At 40.7% G+C, this 12,281-nt stretch overlaps 2 protein-coding genes and 1 pseudogene across 6 annotated transcripts in view; 2 read left to right on the forward strand and 1 right to left on the reverse strand.

Annotated features, from left to right (window-relative positions):
* LOC115687689 (probable disease resistance protein At1g61300) overlaps positions 1–12,281 on the forward strand; it is a 154,703-nt gene that overhangs the window by 88,654 nt on the left and 53,768 nt on the right. The window lies entirely within an intron of this gene.
* On the reverse strand, positions 3,889–6,787 carry LOC115667470 (organic cation/carnitine transporter 4-like; annotated as a pseudogene).
* On the forward strand, positions 6,791–8,957 carry LOC130139608 (uncharacterized). 5 transcript variants are annotated; one of them, XR_008817710.1, is made up of 3 exons: positions 6,922–7,422; positions 7,548–7,695; positions 8,883–8,957. XR_008817710.1 is itself a non-coding variant. In XM_056316928.1 (3 exons), exons 1-3 carry the CDS (start codon positions 7,346–7,348, stop codon positions 7,998–8,000), a joined length of 387 nt encoding a protein of 128 aa, XP_056172903.1. In that variant the 5' UTR covers positions 6,922–7,345; the 3' UTR covers positions 8,001–8,366. The 5 variants fall into 5 exon arrangements, 1 of the variants encoding a protein (XP_056172903.1); XR_008817709.1 differs by lacking the exon at positions 8,883–8,957 and adding an exon at positions 8,463–8,865; XR_008817707.1 differs by lacking the exon at positions 8,883–8,957 and having other exon boundaries at positions 6,922–7,216; positions 7,286–7,422; positions 7,548–8,282.

The following is a 12,281-nucleotide window of genomic DNA, read 5'->3' on the forward strand; positions in this document are numbered from 1 at the left end:
AAGCAAAAAATTAAACCAGTGTAAATTAGTCTTTCTCGTTTTTAGAAAGGAACTCTTTTCTCAACTTTCCAATTGCATATTTGGACATATTGAATTTCTTTCTGTTTAATTTGATTTGGTTCGATTGGCCAGGAAAGTCTCTAATTTCTTCGGATTGTTCACATTCTTTTCTCATTAATATGATTAATCAAAGAAGTCTCTAATTTCTTTCAATTGTTTTTTTGAACATCGTGGAGCAGAGGATTTCTCCAATCGGCGCAATCAAAAGAGGCCTATAATTATCGAAAGTTGTGACAGTATTGCGGCAAGGGTAGATGGAGAAATTGGTGGTGATGGCTACATTCTGCTTCTGAAAAATGTGCCAGTACTGAAAATAGGACGGGGCAGTGGGGTGACAAGTTTGAGCGAGGTAGGCCCACTGGAGAATCTGGAGGAGCTGACTATAGAGGAATGGGAGAAGTTGGAGGAGCTGGGTCCTCTCCACTTCCCTCACCTGCGGGTCCTGAATATCACTAGATGTTTCAAACTGAAGCATCTCTTGGAGGAGGGGCAGGGGCTTCCACGTCTACAATCGTTTAAAATCGAGGGCTCAAAGGAACTGGAGGGGATCAAGTTAGCTGCGCCCAGTCTAAACCATATGGAAGTGTCCGAGTGTCCTAAAATGAAGAGAGCGGTGGAATGGGAGTGGCTATTCACTCGCCTTCCAAATCTCAAGTCCATTGGAATATACGATTGTGAGAAATTAGAGGAAATAATAGGTGGGCCATTGCCAATCGGTGCCACTTGTCTTCTTACAGTTCTTGAAATAACTGGATGCAACAACATGAAGGGGGTGCTGCTGACGCCTCGCATGTTGCCCCACCTCCCTTTCCTCCAAGAGATAAAAGTCGAAGGCTGCAAGGGCATAGAGGTGATAATAGGCATTGATCCCGGCATGACACACTCCTCCTTCCCAAATTTAACAAGACTGACTCTATGCAATCTTCCGGAACTGAAGAGGATATGTGATGGGATCGTGAGTTGCGATTCAATCCGATATTATGCTATATATAATTGTCCGAAGCTAAAGAGGATTCCTTTACGACTGGGCCCACTTCACAATGGCGTCCCTTCTCCTCCCCCCTCTCTTCGAGAGATTTGGATGGATCAGCAAACGTGGGAGTCGCTGGAGTGGGACCATCCCCTTGCCCGTTCCTCCCTTGAACCCTTTGCCAATTTTATTGAGTGAGTCACCCACACACTTTTACATTTCCTTTATTCTCTTCATCTAAAGATCCATCTCCCACGTTACGGTAAATCCCTTTTGTTCAAAACTTTATATTAACTATTAGGTCCATTGCGTATAACTTTTATTACAGCTTGAAAGTACATAAAAATGGTTATATTATCATTGAAAATCAGTTGCCATGGCATTGTTCAAAAAGTAAGGTAAAAAGAAAAAAGAAAAAAAGAATCCCATCACTTTTAAAGAATAATAATGGTAATATTCTAGTACTTAAAAGTGCCAAAATATCGAGTCAATTCCCAAGTACTACTTTATTAGTTGGGACAGTTTAAGAGAGCATGTCAACTGCTTTTTTTCCTTTTTCTTTTTGTTGCCTTTTCTATTTTACCTCATCCAGTACTCCTATTTTTAATTTCAAACTCCTTTTTGATTTTTAAATTAATCACTGTACTGTAATCATCAAAAAATTAAATCACTGTAAATTATTTTTTTCTTATTTTTAGGATACGTTTGTTTCACGGCAAATGAATGATTTGTAAAATATTTTCCTGAAAATAATCGTTTGCGTTACTTGCAAAAATGAATAAACGAAAACTATTTTCATCGTCTATGAAAATATTTAGATATATATTTTTGTCGATAACGAAAAATATTTTCATTGACCAATTATTTTAAACGATCATTCTCTAGAAAATAATTTTCAAATCATTTATTTCCGCGAAATAAACGGAGCCTTAGAAACGAATACTTTTCTTGAACTTCCAATTGCATATTTGCACGTGTTGAATTTCTTTCTGTTTAATTTCATCAAGTTCGATTGCCTAGAGAAGTCTCTAATTTTTTTTGGATTGTTTAAATTCTTTTCGCTTTAACTTGATTAGCAAAAGAAGTCTCTAATTTCTTTCAATTGTTTTCTTTTGTTATTAGTGAAAGCTATGGAGGCCGAGGTTTCGGAAGCGTGAACATTGGACAGAAATTAGGCAGGAGTGTAGGTGTCATCAAGCGAATGGGCCACAGATCATGTTTTTGGTAAGCTTTCTCGAAATGCATCGCCATCATATGTTGATAGCTTTTTCATTAATAGTCATGTGGCACGATATTTTATGTAGGACGATGATGATCTTTGCAAATGACTAACAAAATTTAATCATTCTACACCTAGACTGATGAAGCCGCAGATGATCAGCTGAGGATGAATTGTCTTCTGACAGCAGCGGACATCGAAGTTATCGCCATTACTACATCATCTTGCTCGATTGATGTTCAAAGCACCTCCGGTTCCTGTGATGACATATGCTTGGTTTATGCCTTCTTTTCCTCTCTATGATAACCATCTCTGTTTCTGTGTTTCTCGGTGTGTCTTCCTTACTTATCAACGGCCTTTGTTTTCGTTGCTTGAATAGATACACTCTCTCAAGTCTCAACTGGCATCTTGTAAATGTCTGGTGTTTCTATATAGCATGTGTATTGAATATGTTTATTTCCATCGACATGGCTCGACTTATGATTCCTCTGTTATAAATGATGATTCTTCGTAGCATATTATTTACTTCCATTTGAAAACAACTAGTCAGCTTGACGTTAAAATTCTAAATTGCCTCTTACTTTTACACTTTTTCTAATCCCCATGCTTTTTAATTTATCTGATTAAGCTATTTTACTTTTACAAACTTTCTAATGATGAAGTCTTTTCAACATCAAATCCAACAGAATCTAAGCTGAAGTGGCCTCAAACGATGTCATGGTATGATGTGGATTTCTTTTTTTAATGTGGACGTCCAAGAGAGTGTTTACATGGCTAAATTTTATTCACATCAAACTCTGACATTGTCTACATGGCTATATTTTTCCACCTACGTCTATGTGGCCATCCACATATTTTAATAATCATACTTTGGTGTTGTCTAATGGTCTCATCAGTTGAATTTTGATCGGATTTGGTGTCGGGGGAGTTGATTAAAAAATTTATGAAAGTAGAAGAACTGGATTAGACATACTAAAAGTATAAAAATGTAATTAGAGAAAGCGTGAAAGTACAAGGAAAAGCAGAAATTTTTCCTTGTCTGAGAGATGCAATTTTCTGCATGTTCTGCATAGAGTTGGTTGTGCCGCCTAGTGTGGGTAGTCCCTTAGGCAGTGGTCTTGTGGTAAATTCGACTTTTTATTTCAAAGAACTTGTGGGGTCTATCTTCTTGCATAAAGGCAGATACCATTCACATACACAGTTTGGATGCTTAAATAAGAGGATCAAAGTAAAATCATTGGTGGCATAATGGTTAGGCATACATATTTTCTTTTTGAACATATCAATGGCAGGGTTAGTTATTCTGATTCCTTAGAAGTCACTGAATTGTAAGCTCACCATGTGTTGCCGTGAACAATATAGCCTAATACTCTTGTGTCAGTAAAATAGATAGATTCATTATGTGGAGTACAATGCCTTGATCTGAAAACAAATATGAGTCGAAGATCAGTACAATGCGCTCTAATCATGTGATACTGCTTTAAGGCAACACAACCTACCTGAAAGATATACTCTGGCAAGCATTCTCTCCTTGCTTAAGAAGACAGATTCTGTCATCCTGCTTTCTCAGGTCCAAAAGGCATAACCAAGAAAAAAGAAAGAAGTGATCATGCGTTCCTGTAGTCAATGCTGCTGTGACCGTACGTGACCCTTCAATTATTTTACAAAGGATGGAAAATCCTATTATCAAGAACAGTCATTTAAGTCTACATTAATCAAGTTTAGTTTAAAGTAAGAGAATTGAGTTCCTTCACACACTCGTGCTTGCACTCTCCCCTGCTTCCATTCAAGCCATTGTATCATACGGGGGATGATTCACCATCTCCGACAGGTAAAACGCTAGTCTTCCTCCCAGGATGGCAAAAACCACAAAGACCGCAATTGGGAAGTTACCTCCTAAAATCGCAACCATTTGCACTGCCTGAGCTACACAGCCATGAGCCACATTCCTCACCATGGTCGGAAACAGCTCCGTCGTGTAGATGAAGACCAAATTGTACATGCCAGCCATGCCAAAAAAATCCCAAGAATTCCACACACCATCCTCACCACTTTCCATATCCCGTGTAGCATCATCAAGCTCCCAATAAGGCAGAAGAATCTGCCGAACCACTCTGTTCCAATCACTAATGGCTTCCTCCCGAACTTATCGAGCAAGACTGCTGGTGTCATAGAGGCTGGCATTTCAGCCACCCCATTGAGAAACACATTAAGGTAAAAGTTGGGGTGGAGATTGATGACGTTTAGGCTAATGCCATTGTACTTGACTGAACACAGGAAGTTGATCGCCATGGACAAGAAAACAGGTGAATCACGGTGATAGGCGACTTCACCAAATCAATGAGAGACCTGTTATCACATCCTTTGTGTCCATCTGATGTTTGTAGGATCGAATGTTATTCGAGTTTTCATTCGTTTTCTCATCGAGTGCGAGAATGACTCCGCTGGGGAGGTGTTTCTTGTTGGCTTTGGCGATAGCCGTCATAAGCTTCATGGCCTCGTTAATCTTCTCCCGGACGAGATACCACCATGGGGACTCTGAGATGAAAGGGAGGACCTCGCAAGGAAGATCATGGAGGGAATGGAGGAAGCAAATGTAGAGAGCCCGCCACAAGCGAAACACAAAAGCGATGCCGGAGAGGAGTGATGCCGCACGAGAAGAAGTAGAAAGTGGAAATTCTTGCCGCCCCGCGCTTCTTTGGGCCAGTAGGCTCGTTGGATAGTACGAAAGCGCATAGGCCGACCCAGCCCATGCTGAATCCGGTAATGAAGCAGAGGAGGCAATAGGTCCAGTGATCCGGAGAGAGAGGGCAGTCAAGCAACTGAAGATGGCGCTCAAGATACAAACCACCGTGAGAGAGCCTTTTCTTCCCAAGGACGAGCCCGAGAGATTGCCAATTGTTCCAGCTCCTGCAACATACGGCATAAGAAGTCATCAAACTATGAATTCAATCCCTTAGAAATTATAGTGTCTCGATAAGCAGACAAGTAACAAGTTAACGCAAATATGATTCTAGTTGCTTCTGTTCACAGTGCAGTCTCCTCTAGTTTCTTGCATGAGAAGGAAAACTAATTAGACGAATCTAATTTGAACTATGTGTTCACCATTTGGCTTCCCTTTGTTGTTTGATGCTCGAGTCGGGATAAGATGATTGTTCTTAGGAAAAGGATGTAAAGTGAGGGACTGATTGAGTTCAAAGCTTTTCCATCAACTGGCCGAAGCAAGAATTTACACTGCATTTATGAGACTGAAAAGAACTTGCTATGCAGCTTAACCACAGCCAGTCATGCATCCGACAAAGCACATCCCAGCCATTTTGTCTATGCTCAGCTAACCAGAAACGATTGCGACTCTTCTAACTCTAGTCTGATGCACGTTTAGGCATTTCATGCCTGAGGTGCTGGAGACGGTCCTCAGACTAAGGTCACTGGTCTCGACGGTGATAATTTCGTACATAAACTTCAACTCTACTTTATGCGTAAAAAGACAAACGTAAACTCCGTCGACCGACTCTCTCTCACCCCCACACGTGCTTACATTTGCGATAAGTATCAAATTCAATGGACAGTCGCGTTTATATCAATAGCTGTCCAAATGTATAAGGCTCCAAAGACGGGTTGGACATTGCAATCACAACGCCAAAGAAGAAAGCTAAAAAGAGTGGTCCACGACAAGAAGATGTCTCCCCTTCCTGAAAACCGGCTCCTACTTAAAAGGTTTTATTCAAATCGAAGAAGAAAAAAAGAAAAGAAACTCCTCAAAACAAACGAATTCATCTCTAATTACTTCTTTCTTGGATAGCGGGGCATAAGGGAAAAAAAATCATGTTGCTTCTCAGAATTGCATATTGATTCGAAATTTGTGGTGATTTATTTGTAATTTGAAAAAATCGTATCCATAACGGTTTATTCTAATTTAATTTTGGGATTGAGATGGTTCTTTGATGTTATCTGTACGAAGACTCTTTGTTATCAATCTAATGAGATATTCAATAAATTTGTTTGTAAGTATAATTCTGAAGCTCGTCTATACAAGATAGCAACGGTTATGCACGGGATGCGTTATAAATACATTCATTCACAAAAACAAAAATTGATGATCAAAGGTACTGATTTTTATTTTGTTTTGATTCAGAACTTTGATGGTCAAAGATTGTGATTTCCTCTGGATTTATTACCGTATGTTGGGCGTTTTACCGTGCATAAAAAAACTCTTTTTTCCTAGCAGGAAAATAAACGAAACTTTAAAAATAAAAAAAAACTCTCTCTACCCCTACTTCCACCCTTCCCCGAAGCGAACCCGCAAAGCTTCTTCATCACAAATCCACAGCGATGACGTGATGGGGAGGAGCAGCTGAGGATGTTGCCGGAGAGGATCAGGATGGCGGTGGGGAGGGGAAAGGTTTGGATGACGTGATGGGGAGGAGCGGGGAGGAGGAGATGCCGGTGTTCGAGGACGACACGTTCCACATCGCCGAGGGTGGAGGCGGCGGCGAGTTGGGGTTTAGGAGAGGGAAGAGTCTCCTGAGCGATCGAGTTCTTGGCATCCGGTTCGTAATTTGATCGGGTCGGGTCGATTCGTGTCTGTCAAACCAGGAGAGTTGCGGTGCGATCAGGTTGTGCTTGTTTGGTCCATTTGTTCGTCCTCTTCTCCGTTCTAGTCGTGTCAGTTATTGGAAACTGGAATTTACTGGTGGTTACGGGAATTCGGCATTGCGGCTTTTATGCAGTTTTATGGCGGAGTAGGATGTGATAATGATCAATGGTGATGGAGCTCCATGGTTATGTCATTTGTTAGGGGAGTGCAATACAAATTGCTATGCATTTTTGGATATGGAATTGATTGAATGCTATTACAGTTTGGGGATCAGTGATAATGAAAGCTGAATATGCTAACAAGTGATTAATTATCTCCTAGATTCCGAGAAAGATGGGAACCACACAGATTGGAAAGATCTACGTTCCGGGTAAATTCAGTTGGACAGGTGGTCTTTTGTGGTAGCTCTACCCTTTCATGATTGATTATGGCTGCGCAGAACCAATGGTTGTCGCGACGCTGGAATTTCTGGCTAAACTGAAACTGCAATCGGCTGATCATGTATTCCCTAGATTCTGGGAAAGATGAGAACCAAAGTTTTGAGGATCTAGAGTCTAGACCAATGTGGTTAGACAGGTGGTTTTTTCCTGCTAGCTGTTTATCTATCATTTTTATGTGGACTATTCCTACTTTTCTCTCTGTTTTCTCTGCTCTTCATTTCATTTTATCTCTCTCTAACATTATCTCTCTTGACGCCTCAGTGGATTGAGGAGCCAACAATTCTTATCACCCGCTTTGAATATGCAAACCTTTCACACGGTTACTGATTGGTACAATGCATACGTTTCCTCCAGGGTCACTGAATTACCGTATCGACCTCATGTTATCTTTGTAGACGGCCATTGCACGGTATGGGAAGGATGCTTTGGTCTCCAAATTCATGTTCTAGTGCTTATGATTTCTGCATGTGTGGAATAGTCTTGGGGGAGTATGAAATCATTTGTTCTCTTCCTGTTTATGGGGTAATGGGTGCATACTACACCCTTTTTTAGGTGGTACCACAGATTTTAGATAAAGTGGAAATTGGATCTATATGTGGCATCATGCTCGGCATGACTAAACAGGGTTTGGCTGTAACAACATGGAGTAGCCTGAAACACAGAAAATCAGCTTCAGTACAAGTGGAAAGAACCTTTGTTGTTCTCTTTGTTTAAGAATTGCAGCAGGATGAGAGTAAAGGATTTTAGACACTTGTTTCTTTCAATAATTAGTTTTTGTTAGAGGATATAGATTGATCAAAGTTACCAGAATTATCTTCAGTCAAATATCTGTAATAGCCTTTTGAGTTTAGAGAGAATAATTAGTTATCAAGGAAACTCCATCTTTCTTACCGTCTTTATTCTTTCATGGTAAATGTGACATTTGTATCCTCTTATGAGGAGTATGCTTGATATGCATTTTGTGCAAGTTCATTGATAGTTTGAACTTCTGGCAAATGAGTGTTTAACATGGTCTAATTGCTCCACTCATGATTTCATATTGTATCCCTCTTTGTTTGGTCAGTGTGCTCCTATTTTGAACCGCTTGTACCAATCCAATGTCTTACTTCTTCTCTCTTTATCTGTCAAGTTTTAGTCAAGTCAGTGCCATGTCTCATATGCCTTTTTTTTTTCCAGGCAATAGCTACATTTTGTATTTAAACCCGAAATGAATCAGCTAGTTTACCAAAAATAAACGCATCCAAGCTTTTGTTGGGCATGTATTTGTAGATCAGCATTTTTCCGTCTCCCTGAATGCAACAACCAAGAAGCTTTACTAGATTTCGGTGCTGAAGTTTCGCAACTAGTATGACCTCATTCTTGAACTCCCTCAGTCCTTGCCTAGAGCTACTTGAAAGTCTCTTTACAGCGATTTCTCATCCATCTACAAGTATACCCTGGAAAAAAAAAATAACAATGGGAAGATTCAATTCCAAAAGCAGGATCATTGTGCTATGTTTCGGATAGTCCACTCCAAATTTTGTTTTACCTTGTATACTGGTCCAAAACCGCTTTCACCTAGCTTGTTCCTCATTGAAAAATTGTTTGTGGACTCAGCAATTGTGTGTAGGTCGAATAATGGGAGCTCCAAGTCATCATCAGGGTGTTCACTCTCGACCTTCAGATATATTTTTCTGCGGTATCATGCAACTCTCTGACTATGCCAAATTTTTAGTTATCAAATTTAGAGTGATAATTTTGGATATTCTTTTCTCTTTTCCTTGACCACAGATTTTCTCTTTGGCATGAAAACTAAGTATTGTGAGGAGAGTCATGAGAAGAAATATGTACCTCTGAAGTTTTTCCTTCTTCTGCGTGCATAACAGATGGCGACTAGCATGGCAGTAGTTATGGCAATTCCTAATACAACTACCAGAACTATCCACACCTTGGACTTACTCTTCCCTGCTCAATTGAAAAGTTAGCATAAAAAACATATAAATGCCAAATATGACGGGTAACTATTGAAAGGTGTGTGCTCACATTTGAAAGGAAAAAGAATGATAGATGAAATGGAAATCTAGTGCAAGATCTACTTTTCTAAGAGATGCCAAAACAAGATAGTACCTATTTCAGAAGCTGGCATCTGCAAATATAAAACTTGCCCAGCATCTGGATACTGTCTTATATCTATCAGATCACTGAACCACATTGCACATCCGCTTCCTCGTCCTCTGATATCTGAGTTTGCATATGCTGTACATGAACAGTTGTCCAAGCATTTGGTCCGGCAATCATCGAGGCTCAGGGTACTATCCACTAAACAATGAGTAGTGTCCGGCAATTTCATGTTAGGATACTTTATGAATCCATCACTGATGCTGCAGTTCAGAGGCTCATTCCGAACACATCCTTGTGACCAGTCAGTGGAGTTCCATTGATCCTGATTTTTGGATGTGAAACCTTTTAAGCATTGGCAATATGGCAGCTGGTTAGTTATGCATTTGCTGTAGGCACCGCAAATGCCATAGGTGTCGCAGTAGTCCTTTGGAACAGTGAGGAAGAGCCTCCAGCTTTGAGTCACTTCGCTCCACGCGGACCACTCCCACAAGTAATTTGTTTGATTCAAGACATTCCTTACGAGCACAGATTTGTTGGTGTTATGATACATATAGTAAATTTCTTCTGCATTGGATACGAAATTATACCAGAAAATGGAATTGGACCCTTGTTGCGGCGCACCGCTAAAACAAAGGCCATTCCATGGTCCGGTCCTGAAGTACTTGTCAGAGCCCTTCCATGCTACGATGTCAGGGAAATTACGGTTGGCCATCCCCCAAGTGAAATCTCCTGGAGACGGGTCATCTGGACTCTTCCAGGAAGATAATTGCCGATTGAGACCGGTCTTCAAGTCCCATCCAAGCTTCATTTCTGGCAAAAAAGTGTCGGTAGGGTAATCGAAGCTTTGCCACAAATGAGTATCCAAACTGCAATTCTTGCCGTCTCTCAGCACAAGATTTCCATTATCTAAGAGCTGTAGAACTGGATTCTCGGCCTGTTCGGTAGTGTTCGCAGACCAAACGATACTGCTGTTGTGGCTTAGGAGGACTATATTGCCTGTGCTATTGATCATCAGCGTGCCGCTAGAGCCGTTAATTGGATTGCTTCTATTTGCAACCCAAACAACAGTTCTAAGTGGGATGTTCTTGTACCAAATTCCCAAGTAACGGCCCCTCGAACTGCCTGGACTGAAAAACCCCAGTTCAAAAGTTCCCCCACTCGAAGCTATTGTCTCACCATCACTTAACGGTTGAGATGCATCGACAGTGTCAACTGCGGCCGCGAAGCCTGAGAAGCACAAAACCAAGTTTCCTGTGGCAAGCAAAACACACCGGACATCCATCTTTCGGGTGTTCATGGTTCAAGGTGTGTTTTTGGAGGGATAAAGGGACTGCTATTTGCAGTAATTAATGTAATTATAGACGAAAAATATGAGAAGTGTAGACTTGGTGAATGGTTTTTTGATTGGACAAAATTCTGCGTTTTCAGCATCAAACATCAGCATTTGACTAACAGTAGCGGAAATGAGAGGGAGGATGATTGGTAAGATTACATCTGACAATGATACGTTAACTAAAGCTCATTACTTTGACTAGCAACTCACGGATTTCTCATGATCTTATCTATTGTAAAGGCGACCACATGGATTGCTTCATAGTCCACAGCATCAATCAACACCGTGACTTCTGTCTTCATTGCGCACTTTTCTAGGGTGGACAGAGAACCCAAACTGCCGTTTGCATCAGAGTCTTCCAACTGACGCCTGGAGATGGAATGCAGTCTGTTCCAACCATCTTGCCATCCGGACAACATTAAAACCAGTTCCTTTTGAGGTCTTGTTTAAATGCTTTTGGACATGTCAAATGACTACATATTAATTTCCAATGTTATCGAACCATAAATTAGTTATCAAAACGCACTCATCAACGAGCTTAAATATAAAATTGTGAACTTTGAGACTGATTGGGTTCCTTCTTTCCGTGTTTCTAAGGGGTCATTATTCTAGTTTGAAGCTCCATCAGCGAAGTTCCGGTCCTTGACCGAATTCCCACCGTGTTGACAAAGGAATGTCTGTTCACATGCAGCGAGAAACTTCATCACGTTACCTAAAAAGGAGATGTGCAAAAAGAGCACTCAGTCAAAGTTTCATTAAACTACATTATCTTATCCTTGTTTTCCTGTTCTTGGTCGTTGATTAAGAAATCCATTGTGGAAGTCCAAGTGGAAGACGATATCTTGCGGATTGGTCGCAGCTACAGGAAGCATTTCGAAAGCGGACCGCGCTGAGCTATTGCACGCAATTGTTGACCTCGGATGGAAGATTTTTTAGGAAATTAGCGTCGGACGAGTTATGCCGATGCCCTCTAATTGTTGGTGCTTCTAAGCTGCTCCGTTAATCAGGTTGGAGCTTGAATTCCTGGTTACTGGGCCAGTATGGACTGAGTTCAGATCGGATTCAGTAGAACATTTTAGGATGACCATTTATCCGGGCCAATATGACCGGTTAAAACGTTGTTAGTTTCCTACCACATTTCTAGGATTATGAAAGTGGTACTAATAATAAACCGAAGTTACAAACGGCCGAATTCTAAGTGCAAAAGAAAGAATAGAGCGTGTGTGCTATAATCCCTCTGTGGCACCGTTCCTGGGAGAGTTGGCGTACATCGAATTATGATATAAAAGTATGTGACTGAAAATTTTTCAGTTTTATTGATACTTTCTATAAGACTTGTGACAGAAAGTTCGTGATTGCAATGGGATTGTGACTGACGGGTCAGCCCCTTAAAAGGACCATACAAGCTCCAATTAAAAGAATGTGTCTTGAGATCCAAATACACGAACTTATGGAAATACACTTAAAAGAGTATGGATTGCCAAAATCAGAGACACAGCATGGCATGGTCGGATGGTTTGCAAAAAATTTCATTTGCTGGAGAAGTTAATGCCAAATAATTC

This window comes from Syzygium oleosum, unplaced genomic scaffold, assembly GCF_021117445.2.
Source record: "Syzygium oleosum isolate NSW1041296 unplaced genomic scaffold, Sole_v2.1 Sole_v2.13, whole genome shotgun sequence".
NCBI classification, from domain to species: domain Eukaryota; kingdom Viridiplantae; phylum Streptophyta; class Magnoliopsida; order Myrtales; family Myrtaceae; genus Syzygium; species Syzygium oleosum.

What these genes read in the sequence shown, in the direction of transcription:
- LOC130139608 (XM_056316928.1), top strand. Translation starts at nt 7,346, where the DNA reads ATGTATTCCCTAGATTCTGGGAAAGATGAGAACCAAAGTTTTGAGGAT. An exon ending in AGACCAATGTGGTTAGACAG is followed by an intron (nt 7,423 to 7,547) that starts GTGGTTTTTTCC and finishes TTGACGCCTCAG; the next exon opens with TGGATTGAGGAGCCAACAAT. An exon ending in TTGTAGACGGCCATTGCACG is followed by an intron (nt 7,696 to 7,838) that starts GTATGGGAAGGA and finishes ACCCTTTTTTAG; the next exon opens with GTGGTACCACAGATTTTAGA.